At 56.7% G+C, this 16,174-nt stretch overlaps 7 protein-coding genes across 7 annotated transcripts; 3 read left to right on the top strand and 4 right to left on the bottom strand.

Moving 5' to 3' along the window:
• Nucleotides 1-252: 252 nt before the first annotated feature.
• Nucleotides 253-1,455, top strand: ACO1O0_007519 (uncharacterized protein; the record flags this gene model as incomplete). Its single annotated transcript, XM_083196891.1, has 1 exon — nucleotides 253-1,455. One exon carries the CDS (start codon nucleotides 253-255, stop codon nucleotides 1,453-1,455), a length of 1,203 nt encoding a protein of 400 aa, XP_083048099.1.
• A 1,126-nt stretch (nucleotides 1,456-2,581) lies between these two features.
• On the top strand, nucleotides 2,582-3,402 carry ACO1O0_007518 (DASH complex subunit Spc34; the record flags this gene model as incomplete). The annotated part of the gene is made up of 2 exons (XM_083196890.1): nucleotides 2,582-2,646; nucleotides 2,715-3,402. The coding sequence occupies 2 exons, from the start codon at nucleotides 2,582-2,584 to the stop codon at nucleotides 3,400-3,402; spliced, it is 753 nt and encodes a 250-aa protein (XP_083048098.1).
• A 74-nt stretch (nucleotides 3,403-3,476) lies between these two features.
• On the bottom strand, nucleotides 3,477-4,163 carry ACO1O0_007517 (thioredoxin-like protein; the record flags this gene model as incomplete). The annotated part of the gene is made up of 1 exon (XM_083196889.1): nucleotides 3,477-4,163. The coding sequence occupies one exon, from the start codon at nucleotides 4,161-4,163 to the stop codon at nucleotides 3,477-3,479; it is 687 nt and encodes a 228-aa protein (XP_083048097.1).
• Nucleotides 4,164-4,622: 459 nt separating this feature from the next.
• ACO1O0_007516 (uncharacterized protein) lies at nucleotides 4,623-6,002 on the bottom strand (the record flags this gene model as incomplete). Its single annotated transcript, XM_083196888.1, has 1 exon — nucleotides 4,623-6,002. The coding sequence occupies one exon, from the start codon at nucleotides 6,000-6,002 to the stop codon at nucleotides 4,623-4,625; it is 1,380 nt and encodes a 459-aa protein (XP_083048096.1).
• A 410-nt stretch (nucleotides 6,003-6,412) lies between these two features.
• ACO1O0_007515 (DNA replication regulator SLD2) lies at nucleotides 6,413-7,956 on the top strand (the record flags this gene model as incomplete). The annotated part of the gene is made up of 2 exons (XM_083196887.1): nucleotides 6,413-6,554; nucleotides 6,614-7,956. 2 exons carry the CDS (start codon nucleotides 6,413-6,415, stop codon nucleotides 7,954-7,956), a joined length of 1,485 nt encoding a protein of 494 aa, XP_083048095.1.
• Nucleotides 7,957-8,451: 495 nt separating this feature from the next.
• On the bottom strand, nucleotides 8,452-12,384 carry ACO1O0_007514 (DNA cytosine methyltransferase; the record flags this gene model as incomplete). Its single annotated transcript, XM_083196886.1, has 2 exons — nucleotides 8,452-12,193; nucleotides 12,239-12,384. 2 exons carry the CDS (start codon nucleotides 12,382-12,384, stop codon nucleotides 8,452-8,454), a joined length of 3,888 nt encoding a protein of 1,295 aa, XP_083048094.1.
• Nucleotides 12,385-14,373: 1,989 nt separating this feature from the next.
• On the bottom strand, nucleotides 14,374-15,475 carry ACO1O0_007513 (uncharacterized protein; the record flags this gene model as incomplete). The annotated part of the gene is made up of 2 exons (XM_083196885.1): nucleotides 14,374-15,267; nucleotides 15,344-15,475. The coding sequence occupies 2 exons, from the start codon at nucleotides 15,473-15,475 to the stop codon at nucleotides 14,374-14,376; spliced, it is 1,026 nt and encodes a 341-aa protein (XP_083048093.1).
• Nucleotides 15,476-16,174: the final 699 nt, after the last annotated feature.

The raw sequence follows: 16,174 nt of genomic DNA, 5'->3' as shown, positions 1-16,174 counted from the left end.
GCCGGACAAGGAGCCAAAGATCCATGATCCGCAGGCCGGTGCTGTACGACAATCACCTCCCAGGATAAGAGCGTTCCACGACAGCTCCCAGCTAGAGGCCCCCGGCCAACCGCCAGCAAGACGCTGATACACCATCCGCCACACAACACCATACGTTTTTCCTCGCTCCGCCCGTGCCACCGCGTCAGCGGGAGCAACAGCTACTACTAGCACCAGTAGCACCAGTAGCAGCAAGCGGAGCGGCCAGCAGCAATGCCGCGGAGTAGGCGCCTCCGGCGGCGGCCGTCGACGCCGAACCTCTCCCACCCCAACCAGAGCCTCCTCTTCACCGCCGATCCCGCCTCACCGCCGGAAACGCCCACCACATCCCCCCAATTCTCCCGCAAGATCAGCCTCAAGCCCCGCCACCAGAACGACCCATTCTTCGCAAGTGTATCCTCCCTCGGTGATGACCCTAACATCAAGCCCGTCGGCAATGGCCACCAGTTCAGCTACCAGCCCTCCGTCGGCCCCGAGCAGTTGAGCCCCCGGTCCTCGACCTCCTCGTCCGATGCGGCCGTCGAGGACTTGGCCGTTGAGGAATCGGCCGACGGGGACTCGGGCGATGATGAGTCATCTGAGAGCGGCAGCTTTGGGAGCTTGCCTAATGCACCCCCTGCTGGTCACTCTCGGTACCAGCCGTTTCTTACACGGCAGTCCCCTACCGACGACTCAGATGCAGATGAGGAGGATGATGAGGATGATGAGGACGATGAGGACGAGGACGAGGACGAGGACGAGGATGAGGACGAGGACAGCGAGGGATCGGAGAAAGATGACCATCTGAAAGCGCCCAGAAATGGAACGTGGAAACCGCGAGCAAGGGGGCCAGCAGCCACCAGTCTCCCCATAAGAACTCCAACCGCAGCCGCCCTCCTTTGGGATTTTATCCTAGAGGAGATTGACCCCATGGATGACAACTCGGGTGCCCTTGAGGTGCTCTACCCATACGAGATTGAGTCAGCCAGGAGTCGATCCAGCTCATGGCACAGGGATTTCCGGGACCTTGACCGCTCCATGATGCGTGACCTGCGGAACCTCAACTGCAGCAACGAGGTCTCGGACAACGAGCCCGAGTTCGACCTCGATGAGGACATCTTCCTCAAGCGCCAGCAGGAGATGCGGCGCCTCCGCCGCGTCAGCATGTCCAGCAGCGTCGGCAAGCGCACGCACAGCGAGCTCAGCGACTCGGACGACGACTTCCGGCCCCTCGACGTCAACGACGTGGGCTCCAGCGCGCGCCGCCTGCGCAAGCGCCTGCACCGCTGCAGCCTGCTGTTCCACGACCCGCCCGAGCAGATCGAGGAGCTCGACGAGCCCAACTCGAGCGAGGACGAGTTCCAGGCAGGCCAGTCGCTGGCCCAGGAGCTGCCCTACTGGACCATGGAGATCATGGAGATGGGCCAGTCCCCTTGATGAAGGCTTGGCTTGGGGAAGGGCTGGGCATTGAGCCCTAACGCTGGGAGGGATGATATTTGATGATGACATATGAAATGAACGATAACGATGTGACGATGACGGGCTTCATCAGACGACCCTTGGCGCGCGCGCAACATGCGAGGACACTTCTGTTTTTCAACATGAGAAACCCTTTCCTCAACAAGCGTGCACAGCACGATGCTTCGTTTCTGTACTATTCAAAAGTCACCATAAAAAGGGATTATGGGGAGATTGAATTTTTCATTTATATAGACGGGGGGCATCACTCACGGCGGCTCGGGAGCAATTCTGCCCATCTTTTCTCGACTTTGGATCTCTTCTTTTTTTTTTTACAACTCATCTCATTTCATTTCCTTTTTTTTCCTCTTCACGTCTCCTTCTGCGAGTTCATTCTTATACCGTACCCGATACCTCATAGATTTCGCCTAGTCTGCACTTCCGCCTGGTGTTGAATCAATGGACTGGAAGATGGGAGATTGGGGACTGTCAAAAGGTCCGGAGATGGATTCGCCGTATCTGAAGTTCAGTAGATGGTTGTGAACAATTTGAGTCCCTGGAGCTTGCCACTCGGTGAATGCGTCGACTGCCAGTTCGCGAATACTCACCTATCGTAGGTAGAATCAGGCCAGGCCATAGTGTCGGAACTGCACCAGCAGCTTTGACTACCTAACTGGAGCAAGATGGATGTCAGGGCTCGGACTGGTTGTGAGAGGCTCCCGAGCAGGTAATTAGCACGAGGATGTATTAATGGTGTTTCGCCCATGTATAGCTTATGGTACCTACTATGAGTAGAGATCCTTTGTTGCGAGGAACGGAGACTGGTTGATGTTGTCAGGTGGCCCACTTTGTAGTCTGGACTCTGTTACCACGACAGTCAAATCGCGGGGTGACGGTTGTTTTCAACCTACACCAACACCAACCTCGATACGACGGCATCCCAACCTCGCATTGAACCAGCTCCCAGTCAGCAGCTCACGAGAATACTGTTCCATTTCAATTCGGATGAGCTAGCGACGCGTTCATCTCCTGAGTCGCCCAACATCCACCACTGCGCGCCCTCATCACGCGACCTCACAACATCCACCGCACCCCACCATCAATCATGTCGCTCCTCTCAGCCCACCTCGAGCAAATCGGCTACTCATGCCAGGGAATTGACACCCTCCCGTATGCCTCAACCCTCCCTCCCATGGTGTACCCCCCAGAAAAAAAAACACTAGCTGACGCCCCCACAGCTTCCCGCCTCCCAAGATCTTCACCAACGCCCTCCTCGCCAACCACGACATCACCTCCCTCATCCGCGACACCGAATCCCACGAACGCGCCCTCTTCTCCGTGCCCCCTCCACCGCCACCGGCCACCACCACCAACACACTTCCGGACGAGCCCAAGCAGGCCAAGCGCCGCCGGACCGTCTTCAACGTCGCCTCGGGCGAGGTCACCACGGGACCCCCCACGCGCGGGTCGACCAACCCGCGGCGGCACACGGCCGTGGCCGCCGTCCTGGGCGGCGAGATGCACGAGCAGCTGCGGCGCGGCGAGGCGCTCCGGGGGGGCGGGGACGTCGACGTCGAGGTGCTGTTGCGGGGCGCGGAGAAGCTGTGCGGCGTGTACGAGCTGCCCGGGGCAAGGGAGCGCATCGGGCAGCTGAGGAGCAGGTACCGCGCGGGCAGGGGGACCATGGCGTACTACGAGACCAAGGTGGCGGAACAGGGGGAGAAGCTGGCGAGCTATAACCGGGACTGGATGGACGAGGACGACGATGAGGAGGAGCAGGAGGAGGAGAATGGGGCCGATGTGTGGACGGTGGAGGATCTGAGGAGGGAGGAGGAGGAGGCGAGGGAGATGGAGGCCAAGAAGAAGGAGTTACAGGCGAGGCTCAAGGCCATGCAGAATGATCTCGGGGGCCTGATGAATATGTGACGAGGCACACTTTACGAATGACAAATGATACCCATATGCACAGATGTCTGTCTATTTTGACACCGCCCGCCAACTCAAGCTGCCGCCTCCCTTGCCTTGTTCAGCTGCTTCAGGAACACCGACACGTCCTCGGCACCGTGGACCTCGAACTTATCATTGATGATAAAGTGCGGCACCCCCGTCACGCCCATCTCATACGCCTCCTCCACCTCGCGATCAACCTCGCCGCCCCCCTTCCCCCCCCTCAGCCACGCCCTCGTCTCCTCCGCATCCACACCCGCCCTCGCCGCCGCCCGCACCAGGTCCTCCTCAGCCGTGACGTCCCCGCCCGCCTCAAAGTACATCTTCATGATCTCGTGCACGACCCGGTCCTCCACATCCCCGTCCCCGGCTATGGCCTTGGCTTTCGCCTTGGCCTTGGCCAGCTGCACCACGCGGTGCGAGTCCCTCGTCGACCCTCTGCGGCCCGCAAACGTAAAGTCCAGGCCCTCGGCCGCGCCCACCTGCCGCAGGCGCTGCTGCATGGCGGCCGCGCGCGCGGGGCCGAACTTGCGCGCCGTGGTGACCTGCACGGGCTCGGACACGCCCTCAGGGGCGCTGGGGTCAAGCATGTAGGCGTGCCAGGAGATGTTGAAGGTGTCTGGGGAGGAGGGGGAGGAGTCGCGGCGGAATTGGGCGATGGCGCGGTCAAGGCGCACTTTGCCCAGGTAGCAGTAGGGGCAGACGTTGTCCGAGACGATTTTGATGTTGAAGGCCGTCATGGTGGGCGAAAGGGGAGGCAACGATGCTCAAAAGGGTGAGGGGAGGTTGAGGAATTTCCTTTTGTGAGGGGCGCCTTTGGTTAGACTCGTAGATCCGAGCTGCTTCTTGACAGAAGACAAGATAAATGTATCAGAAGTGGCATAAATGGGGCCCCTATATAAAAGCGCCGAGTTCTCGGTGTAAAGCGGATGAATCCAGGATGCTTAGAAATCAACGCCGAACACCATCATGTTGCAATGGCGTGCTGGCATTAAATAATGCAAGCGATGGGCTTCACTGTGTGATCTGGCCGTTATTGGAAAAAGGAAGGTCACCTTTTCATCATCAATTGTCTATCCATATTAGTACAGTATCTCGTGTCAGTCGTTATTCGTAGTAGAGGTTAATCTCTGGGTATCATATTCTAAAAACCACCATGGCCATCCAAACACCTGTCCTCATACACCTGAAGTCCACACTCATCGGGGAGTCTCTTCTGAGCCTGATGCCCTTGCCGTCGTCGGTGAGTTTGACACACGCCGCCGACGCCGCTCCTTGTTCCTGTATCGATCCCTGTATTCGTTGCCGATAAACCTCTCGCGGTTCCTGTGTAGGCGTGTGTTGCGCTGCACGCGCCCGACTGTGCGCCAGCGCGATGCGGGCTCTTGATACTCATCCCGTCGCCACCACTCCTCGGGTGCATCTAGCCACTCTGGTCGTAGCTCGCCCTCGTACTGCACCACCCTGTCCCAGTCCTCGAGCTCGGTGAATGGGCTCCTTAGCCACGCCCGGAGCTCATGGAGGAACAGCTGCGTGTCCTGCCGCCCCAGATACTCGGAGATCATGTTCTCGGCTTCTCCCGCGCTGCCCATGATGTCCACCGTCTTCAGGATCGCAATGATGTACTCGAGGAGGAACTCGGCGTTCTGAGCCCTGCGCTGAGCCATGCTCGCGCGTGAACGGCGACCAGTCCCGTGCGAATCCTGCCATGACATCCCAGATACTCCCACCTGACTGGTCGTTGATGCCCGAGTTGGACCTAGCCCACGCCTCAGGAAGGGGAACACGAGCAATTCCCGCCGTATCCATTTCCTGGCGCGAGACACGAGTTGCGGATCGCGCAGGAACATCCGGGGTGTGATCTCGCGGAACTGAGAGAAGCGGTTGGAGCCGATGTGCTTCGAGAAGCGATAGTGGAAGTAGACCGCCCTTCGGCGCTCCAAAGCCCGATCCAGACCATCGCCAGCGTCAGGGCCGTGGGAGCCAGCATGAAGCCCCGGAGATTCTGGGCGGAGGTTGCCCTCGTCGTCGTAGAGACAGCGATCCCACGCGGATGTCAATATCACGCCTGTAGACTCGGTTATCGAGTTTTCTCTACGCCACTCGGATATCCGGTCCTCTAGCGCTGGTCCCGACGTCAAGTCCTGCCGCGCCCATGCGGATCTCAACTCTTCCGCGATCGGTTCGGAGATCAAGCCCTCGTGGATCCATTCCGATATATAATCCTCAAAAGTCGGTTCGAGTGGTGGGTACAGCTCGGTATCATGTCCGGAGATCTTCTTTTGGGCGGTCGCCTCGTCTTCGGTGAACACGGCGCCGTCTGAGTCACGCACGATGCGATGCGTCCACTCTCTGCACAGCGCGCAGTTACCGTGGTCGATCATCCACCTCTTGACGCAGTCCCAGCACCCCTGGCGATGTCTGCAGGGTATCGTCTCGCAGGGGTCGGCGACCTCCTCTTCCATGCAGATGGCGCAGCGGTGGCTCTCCTTGGTCGACGCTCCGAGCTTCAGCAAGTGGCGAACGGTGTTGAGCATGGCCCGCGGTGCCCATGCTTCCTCTTCCTCTTCAGACGCCATCTTTGGAGTGCGATGGTGCTGATGGCACCGGAAACGGCCGCGCAACGCTGCCGGTGGGGTGAATAAAGTTGCCGATGCCCAAAAATCGTCCAAGATGAAGTTGCAGTTTCGGCTGATGGAGACTGGAGGATGCGATGAACGGAACATTGAAATGGCGCCAAGAAAACTGACAGATGACGTTTGGGGGGGTTCTGTCCCACTATTACTGCTAGCAACCCCTGTCGCGTTTTAGTGAGTCGCGTTCACTGACCGATCCTTGACGCGTTTCCGCGCGCCGTCCCGCTCCTCCTCCTCCTCCGACCCAGTCCTCTTACTATTGGCGGCTGCAACCTCTTCAGCAAGCTCCATAACAGAAGCCGTCCAATGCTGTTGAATCTTTTACAATTAGCACCTTTATGATTTCCACGACCATGGACGACCAGACGAGAGCCGAGTACGACACAAAATGCCAGGGCCTTCGCGTCGAGCTCAAGACGTGGGAAAGCACCTGGGCCAAGGACAATGGCGGCAAGAAGCCAGGACGAGAGGACATCAAGCGTAATCCCGACATTGGTATGATCATATCCCCCCTCATGGACCACTGCAAGCTGGAGATGTTAACTCTCCCAAAGCCCAAAAGTACAAGCAGTATCAGAAATGTCGCGACATCCTCGACGGCAAAGTGCCACCGCCGGCAAAACAGCAGCCCAAATCACCCAGAAAACGCAGACCTGACCAATCCGCACCTTCACAAACGCCCTCGAAGCGATCAAGGCACGCTGAGACACCGTCCAAGGGCCACTTCCATGACGAGCAGCTGGAGACAACGCCGAGCATCTCGAGGAAGCTCTTCAGCCCCCCCGCCGTCACCTCACTAGGGCCGACCCCCCAGCGCGATGGGCGTGTGCTCGGCCTGTTCGACCTCCTGGAGGAGCCTGCGGCTGCCGACTCACCTTCCAGACGCCACGGGGCGCGGGACGCCAGCGCAGCCCCGTCTAAAATCCACGCCACGCCCAGCAAGCGATCGTCAACATCCGACGTGGAGGTGACGCCTCGGATGGGCCGCACGCCCATGTCCGCCAGCAAGCGGCAGTACCTCAACACCTTCATGTCGCCGCTCAAGAACCGCGACGCCAACATCGGCGCGAGGACGCCGTCTAAGCTCCACTTTGACACGCCCCAGTTCCTCAAGAGGCACTACCTCGCAACCGTGGACGAGAACGGCGAGTTCGACGCCCCCGCGCCGCTGCGCCTGCCGCGGAAACCCCTCGGGAGGGGCCTGAGCGAGATTGTCGCGAGCCTACGCAAGGTCGAGGAGGACAAGGCCGATGCGGACCTGGAGGCGCTGCGCGAGATGGAGGCCGAGGAAGCGGCGGGCTACCCGAGATCCCCTTCGAAGCAACCAGCGGGCGCGCCAGCAGCGCCAGCAACAACAAGAGCAGCAGGTGATGAGCAAGTCCTCGTCGAGGACAGCCAGGCCCAGCGACTACCACTGGGTGGCTTTGACGACGAAGGCCTGTACGACAGTCCGGTGGAAGATGAAATGGGGCGGGACGGGAATCCGATGAGGATATTCAAGAAGAAGGGCCAGAAGAGGACGACGAGGAGGTTCAATCTCAAGCCCGTGTGGACCAAACGGCCTGCCATGCCGACAGAGGAGGACAATAGCGACGAGGAGGATGTGGAGGGGGAGGGCGAAGAGAGGATCCCGAAGACGCAACTCGGCAATCACCCGGAAGGGGATTACGGGGACGGCAATGTCAGCTCAGATTCCGAGTTTGGAGAAGGCAGGAAGGCCCCCAAGAAGCCCAAGAAGGCGTCGAAGTCCTCGGAGCAGTCCAAAGAAGGGCCTATGAAGAAGGCAAAGAGGAAGGTGAACGAGCTGGCACACGCCAACTTCCAGCGCTTGAAGCTGCGTCAGGGCGGAGCCAAGGGAGGGCCCGGGTACAATAGTAGATTCCGTCGCAGGCGATGAAGATGAATACTATGTTGTGACGATTGCTTATGCGAGGGGGCGCCTTTTGTCTGATATCTTTCTGTCTATCTTTGTTTCAAGAAGTACTCGGTGCTTTCTTCCTTTGAGCATGACCCAACGCGGGCGTCAACCAGCTCTTCATCCTGGGCGTAAGATTTAGTGAAAATTATCTAACTACAGCTGTCATTCGTAACTGTCGAGGATAAAAAACTGCTTGTTGCGAACTGGCGAATGTCCCTCAGCCGGAGCGTCTGTGTCGCGGTGGTGGCTGTTGTTGGCGTGGCAAGTGTTGCGATGCCCCTTTTCTCAGGGTGAGTGAGGGGTGTTACTTAGGGTGCACAAAGGTATTGAAGAATACCCTACTCCCTCACACCAACTTTTAGTAGTACCAATGCTCTTGGTATTATGATGATGCAAGAATGCTTATTATATCAGGTATTACGTTGATATTAGGAAAATATTGTAATATCTATCATGTTTGTATTGTAGTGTGCATTATCCTTGCTCGCTGGGAATCGATTTGTGAAATTTAGAAGGACGGGTCCCGAGAGGAATGATCAACGCAGAACGCTTGCCGTTGGCGTTGATGCCAGGCGAAGCCTTTGGGAACTGGCTGCTGCTGCGCGATGTGAGGGGCGTAACACTAGCAGAACCGCGAGCGATCGTCCTGGGAACATCGTCCGAGTCTTCGTCAGCCGAGCTAGCCGAGTCGTCAATAACGATGGGTTCGACTGCAGTCTTCCCTTCTCTTGCTGGCGCGCCGTGGTGCTTCAGGGTCGCAGCCCATGCTTCGCGAAAAGCGATGCCCAGCGCCACTGAAATCTCCCGAGCCACGCTGTTGCCCACGATCCTGTGCTGGTCCGTGGGATTCCCCAGCAAGACCTCACTGTCTCTGAATCCCTGCGCGCGTCTGGCTTCCATGATTGTGACTGTACGGTTCTCCCGCCAATGGATCTGCCTCCCGGCCTTGGCATCGTGGGGACTCGACGTCGTGGTGACCGTCTCAATAAGTCTGTTCGGGTATTGCCTGCCGTACGATTGGGAGGCTGAGCCGGCGCGACTGAGCGACCCGGCATCTTTGGAGGTGCATCTGGCGGGATACAGCTCACGCTCCGCGCGTGTGAGAATACCTGCGCCCTCCACAGGCCTGCCCAGACCATACCAAGCTTTGGCGAAATTCATCCCAAAGGGCCTCGTCGGGATATGGTACATGCCCATGCGGACCTTCTTGGTCATCCCCATAGAGACGCGGTGGTCAGGATGCGAGATGGAGATGTCCGGTTTGGCATCCTGTATAGGAGGGAGATCCGCTGTGGCCTCCTCGCCGGTTACAAACTTGAATGGTGTCGCGGCTGGCATCCGCCTCCTGGCCATATTCTCACCGTTAGGCAGCTTTCCAATGCCGAGGTTCTTCGTATTGGGCGGGTGAGAATGTGTCTGCTGTGGCTGCTGGGGAAGTTCGCAGCCAGGCGCAGCAAACACGACGAAGACACGCGAGCGGCGCTGGGGCGAGCCGCAGGATGAGGCATCCAGAAAGTAGAACTGCGTCTGATATCCCAGCCCCACGAGTGCGCAAATGAGCTGGCTAAAGACATCCTGGTCCCTATTTGCCTTGTTCTGCACGATCCCAATAACATTTTCCAGCAGGCCGTACTTGGGACGATATAGGTCCACAAAGGAGGCAAAGGCTGCCACCAGCGACTGGTTTTTGCGCTGCTTGACCGTCGTTTTGTCGTTGGTAAGCTTGGAGAAGCCAGGGCAGGGGCTGCCGGCGGAGATAAAGTCTACCTGGCCAATCTTGGGGACAGATTTGGAGAATTTACCCTTGATGGCAAGGCGCTGAAGAATGTCAATAGATCCGAGGAAAGGATGCACATCTTCTACCTCTGGATCTACGTTAGCCATGTACGTATGTATAGCCTTGCTATTGTAGTCATTCGCCCATTTCATCTGGATGCCTCCCCCGTCCTCAAGGCCTCGGCCAAAGTTGCCGCCGCCGCAGAAGAGATCCAGGCCACGAAGTTTAGGTATGTCTCGTCGAGGGTCAAGTCCCTGGTTCAGCGACGTAGGGAACTCTTCCAAGGGAACGATGGTTTGGTCGGGTTTTTGTTCGTGAGTGATGAAGAAGAGTGCTCCCACACCATCTCGGTCATAAGGGGTCGGGATGGGCTCATTCTCTTTGAAGAAACGGACGGAGCACCGGTCCAGTATTGCACACTCGCTGACTGTCACAAGGGTGTGCTCATTCGGATAGACCAGCTCGTTGGGTGGCGCATCCCGAGCGAGGGGGTCGATTTGGCGCCGACGCAATAGTCTCCGCACCTCGAACATGACGAGATGCCCGTACTTCTTCTGAGCGAACTCCTTCTGAGAGAACGACACCACCTCGCAAGGCTCTGAGATGTTGCTTCCCCTGTCAAGATGGACGAGAACAGTATCCCCTGCAAGATAATCGGTCCCGGCTCTGGGACTGGCTCCGTCTCCGGGACCGGCTGCATCTCCGGGTCCGGGCCCGTCCCTAGACCTCAAGTGCTCGCACATGAGGTGGTTCGGCTTCAGTGTGACCCACTTCCTCTCCTCGTGCATGTAGGTCTGGCGGCAGAACAGCTCGGCGGTAGTCGTGCCCGTGCCGTTGAATTCCACATCATGAACCCCGAGAATCTCGTCCTCCTTGATCTTGGTCCGCTCGTTACACGAACAATGGTCAGACAGGAACAGCTCGTTGTTCCACGGGTACTTCATGAGGCCGCACAGGGTCTCCACCGGGCGGTAGTACCAGGTAACGTCGAACGAGCGCCTTCCCATCTTGTCGACGTGCACCTTTTGGACAAGCGCAAACCAGCGATCAACATCATGGAAGTCCTTGGCTTCTTCCCGCTCCCATTGTGTCCCTGAGTCCTCTGCGTCACGATGTGTGGATATCGTATCCCCAGGCTGGATGTTCTTTATGCGCACTTCTGCGGCGATGGAAAGGCTTTTCACGCCTTGATGTGGGTCGTGAGGCAGTTCGAGATGTCGTTTCCGTATGAGGCTGTTTCTCAACTTTTCCGCCGCCGCACTGAAGGGTATGGTTTGCAGCCGATCTCCGAAAGGCAGGTGTTTGAAGCAGTCCATGATATATGGGGTAACGATTGTCGGGGGGTTCTCGCCGTCGTGCAGCTCCTTTGGCGGTCCATTGAATCGCTTAAATGCCAAGGTCTCTTCCCAAAGCTTGTGCACATAGACCTGCCTCTCACCCAGGACGCCAATGGCCTCCTTGTGGAGAAATGGCAGGTTGGCGATAATCGAGGTCCGAAAGTCTTGGCTAGGATGCGCCGACAGCCATTCGAGAAACACCGGGGCGTCTCCATGGACCTTCCGAACCCATCTCCCGAACTCGGCGCGGAAGTCGTGGATACTGACTCTGCTCCCGCCTTCCCACATACTCTTAATGTAGTCGACAAAGTGCTTGGCAAGATCCGCAACCCACAGGAACGGGTTGAAGAAGCGTGCGTACTCCCTGGCCGGGTTTCCTAGTCTGTAGTAGACGTTTCTTCGTTCATTGAAGCGAGACAGAATCCAGAGACTATCACGGACAGTATGCTCATCGAGGGCAGAGTAGTTGCCGATTGGGAGTGCATAGATTGGCGCGCGACGTACAAACAACCGCTTCTCCCCAGCGCTAAGGATTCCATCCATGTAAAACAGTTTGGCGCGATTAGTTTGGGTGCCAAGTTGATGGAGGGGTCTCATCTCCACCCCATAGAAATCGTATTCGCTGTAAACAGCAAAGTCGTTGAGTTCAAACTCCAAGAAATCATCATCCGTGTCGCACATGGACTTGGCCACCTCGCTGAGCGTGTTGACGGCGGTTCGCTCTGAAACGATGGGCACACCAGGATCAAAAGGGTCGTAATGTGATCTGGGTGTGACTAGCGTCGACTCCGGTATCTCAACTGTGACGGAGCCGGATGCCGGTAATTGAGGGCCCGGGGACGCTTCGGTCGAGTCGTCCACGTCGCTCTCGTTGTCAGTAGTTAATTCGAAGATCTGGTTAGCTCGGTCGTCTTTCCCCGGCGCGCCACTATCGTGTGTTTCGACAGGCACCACCATGGACTGTCTGACGGGATGATGGGCTTCTGTGTCACTTTCTACGGAGACAACAGTCAGAGCATCAGCCAAGTCCAAGTTGGGGTCCTCAAATAGCTCGTCGATCGAGTTGGCCACGCCATCAGACTGCGAAAAGAGCGGTGATTTGCTGCGCTCTTGGAATGCTCCCCGGTACACGGGAGAGTGTACAAACAGACTGGATTCACTGTCGCCTGAGAAGCTTTTCTCATAAGGGCTCTTGGGAGGCGGGGGAACTGCTAGGGGACCCAGTGGCCATGAGACGGGTTCCCAATCGCTGCTGACGATGTCTCCAAAATCAGAATGAAAAAGGTCCGGCATCGTGAGCGCCTCGTCCACATCTAGATCTCCCATCGCCTGGTGATGTTAGTGCAACGAATGCTCGTAGGAGGAGTGAGTCTGATCCACCTGCAGCTATCCAAAGATCCCGGCCGCAGAGAAGAAAAAATCAAGATGAGGCCCAAACTCAAGATCCATGGGAGTATCCTACAAAGATTGCGACAGAAAAGGCGAGGGTAGATGGCAAGGATCCCAACGTCGAGTGAAGTCCATCTCAAGTCGCGCTCAGAGCATCGTCACTCGCGACGCGTTTCAGCCACAGGAGGTGAGGCCACGACAACGAGTCCTATATAGAGAGGCTCCTATTGAAAAGACCATAAATAGAACGCGGCAAAAGCCCATCGCAAGAGGCGCAGCAGAGGGAGGCGTTAGCAAGGATGAAAACAAAGACCTTTTCTTGGTTAATTAAACCTGGACGAAGCTGCTCTGTTTTGCGTGCACGGCAAGTACGAACCTGGTGGTGCCCTGTGCCCTGAAGCCCTTGAACGTGCACGTATATCTCAACTTCATCACCAAATTTAACCATATGCAGTAATGCCAACCTCGACAATATGCCTTACAAGAAGCAAAGAATAAGAACGTGAATTATTTAATCCAACCATGAACCCAATTCTAAGCCTTGTAGCTCTACAGGTAATTACCCCGGTTATAGGGTTCTTAAATTCTATAAAGTATCCTTGATGCTTGATCGAAGGACCTTTCTCCCTGGAATAAGAACTACCTCAGTTCGTGCGGATCCTTCTCCGGAAACACTTGGAGCTCAATGAGGAGGCGGTTCGATGCGAGGAAAGGGGTCAGTCGCTACAGGCCCCGGATCTACTCGAGAGAAGCGGTTGGTGTTTGCGTGAGTGAGTGCTGTCTTGCCAATCCCAGAGCCCTTCGCCGCAGGATGGATGCTGACGACTAGCCGCAAGACTCGAAAAGGCAGAGAAGCTCCACCGCTTCCAGGACGGCAATCAATGGATGGTCGAGAATCTCCTCCAAGTTGAGGACGGCTCCAAGCCGCACATGACATGCTTCTTGGTCGACAACACGCCGAGGTATGAGGATAATCTCTGCTTCAGTGAGCTGTGGTGTGTCATCATGATCTGTGCCACCCAACACTTCCGACTTCGACTGGCACAACGCCCGGTTTCTATAGTCCCCGTAAGCCATACCTAACAACTGTTATATAGGCCATCAGACTCACATCTTCCAGGTCACAGTCGTCTCGGGGTCCGGGAGACAGGTCCACATCGTGCAGGGATATGCCAACGGGAAGACTGGCCACATCTCGATCCGCAAGTCGCATATTGTCAACTTCGAAGACGGTGAGATAACAAGGTGGACGGACTGGTTAGCGATCCTATCATAGTTCATAAGTGCCCCAGTCGGGGACACTACCTGACTGCCCACTTGGGAGTTGACAAGACATAGGGCGTCGAGGCTGTGACGACGGCATCCTGTAGCGATGATTGTTGTTGGCGTTGGGGCTTTCTGATACGACACTTATGAATATACTGATTCTGTTTGGACTGCATATTGGGGACGACGGTGACCTCTTCTGCGATGTACGGTTGGCCTTTTACTTTTTATAACGGGCCTGACGGATGTGAGCCACAGCCCTTGAGCATGGCTAAAAATAAACCCCGGCCACACTGACAAGCAAGCCTCTTTGTTCCTGGGCTGAAGTCGAAGGGATGGAAAGCGTGTAGCATCATTGGCTGCGTTAGGTATCTGAGGGCGAACACAGACGCTAGGCCGAGAAACATGCCCGGTGGTGTCACTGCTGGCATTAGCAATTACAAACATTGGATCTATAAGACCCCATGTTTCAACAGTCCTTACATGACTACGTAAACTGGTAATGCTTATTATGCCTTGCAGTTGTCAACCAACGACTACACCGTACGACCTTTATACCTCACCCGTGACAACAGCGTCTGACTGATATACACCACTACAAGATGAATTCGGGAGCTCGAGGCTAATTTATTCATCACCGGGAATCCCAACTCGCATTGTTGCAGTGACATCCGTCGGCATGTCAGGAAAAGAGGAGCCCTCCAGAATCGGAGAGTCCAAACAGGTCCATCCATCAGCCAGAGACCCCCCTGGAAGGAATGCCTGCACAGCGCCGTAACCCTTGTGATGCAGCCGTAGGTACGAGCAAATAGCAGGACATTCGACCCTTGCCCTAAGTCCGACCCACCATATACAGCGACCTGCCTTGCGATACCAGAGATACAGCAATAAGAGGGCGACAGGGTCCTTTTCCCGCAGTAAGAGCTCGAAGGATCCATGTATGCTGCGCGGAAGGAGCTCAGTCTGACCGACTGTGACCTGGCTGTCCGGGAGGTGCTGGAGCTGGGACAGCGCGTGGGCGGCACTGAAATATGCATTATTCCCCGCCGTTGAGGAGTCTTCCAGACGGCACACGGCAGCCAAGGCCCCTGGTATGCCATGCGTGCCTCCCTCTGGAGGGCGTGAGTCCATGTCGGCAAAGACGGGCGCCAGGATGCTGTAGAGACTGTCCGGACGCAGCGGGTTGGCTACAGCCCACAGCGACATTTTACCCCTGCTCATACGCAGCCACTCCAGGCCGTCGGAGGGCTCGTCGGAGGGCTTGAGGGGCCACGATTCCTCCGGCGTGCAGGCGTCGGGGGAGCAGAAGGACAGGATGGCCAGAGCACCCGCGGTGCCCCAGACCGGGTCCTTGTCCCCCGTCCCCACCGGCTGCCTTAGCCGTCTGTTGAAGAGGGTTGTGCTTTGGGACCAGTGGTAGCACTCTTCTACACTGCGACGGGAGCCTGACGACGAGCTGCTGTTCAGATGGCGGTCATACGCAAAGGCCACCGCCAGCGAGGCGTGCATCAAGAAGGGGTGCTGCAAAACATATGTCAGTCGACAGTGCTTGGGTGTTGAATGTACGGGGGTATGGGGTCAGGTTAACACGGCTTACCTTGAAGGCTAGTGCCAAGAGCCTGCGATTCACCTGTATCATCCTGGGGTCCTCTGGAGTAATGAGGCTTTGTCCGAGGTACCGGGTCACAAACTCCTGGCACTTTGCGTTCAGCTGATAGCGATAGGACATTGACTCATCCGATGTCCAGACGGCGCTGGTGGGAGGAGGTTGTGGTCCTGCTCGTTTTTGAGCGACGACTAATGCTCTTATTGTGTCATCCGCAACGGGGTGCAAGTCAGGAACATGAGCCATGAAGTTGCATAAGACCCCGAATGAACAACATCTCTTGCACTGCGGTTTGCTTTCGTCGCACTAAAAGAAAGAAAGAAAATACGAGGAAGACTCGTTCAGCCTAGAGCTATTACTCGTAGTATCCCGTGGAAGAAAGCAGAGAATCACCCACCTTGAGTTTCCTGAGTTTGCAATTTCGGCAGCCAAACCTCGATCTCCGTATAAGTCTGCGCGGCCGAGCCTCTTTTGGACAAGCCGAAGCCATGTTTGATTTCTGGCCGGCACGGACGATTATGCTCTCTGGCCGAACGAGTCTCTGAACTGGCGATAGACGGAAAGCGGGCAATTCCGAGTCCTAGCACTCCTCCAATGGGATAGTTATTATTACTTGGTGCCTTGCCGCAAAGAAGAACGCTCAAGGGCCATGAACCACAAAGCGGCCAGCGACTCGGCTACGAATAATAGCTGAGATGGTCGCTGTGGCTTGAGGGAATTTGTACGGTTATTACCAGGTACATGTGGACAGAGGTGGAGGACAGAGGACAGGGATGACCGACCCCACGACGGATGACAACTCCGATCTGACCTGAGACGAGT

The sequence above is a fragment of the Amphichorda felina genome (assembly GCF_050947745.1).
Source record: "Amphichorda felina strain 45539 chromosome Unknown scaffold_7, whole genome shotgun sequence".
Lineage (NCBI taxonomy): Eukaryota > Fungi > Ascomycota > Sordariomycetes > Hypocreales > Bionectriaceae > Amphichorda > Amphichorda felina.
The sequence above is the reverse complement of the archived record's forward strand: the minus strand, read 5'-3'. Positions and strand labels throughout refer to the sequence as shown.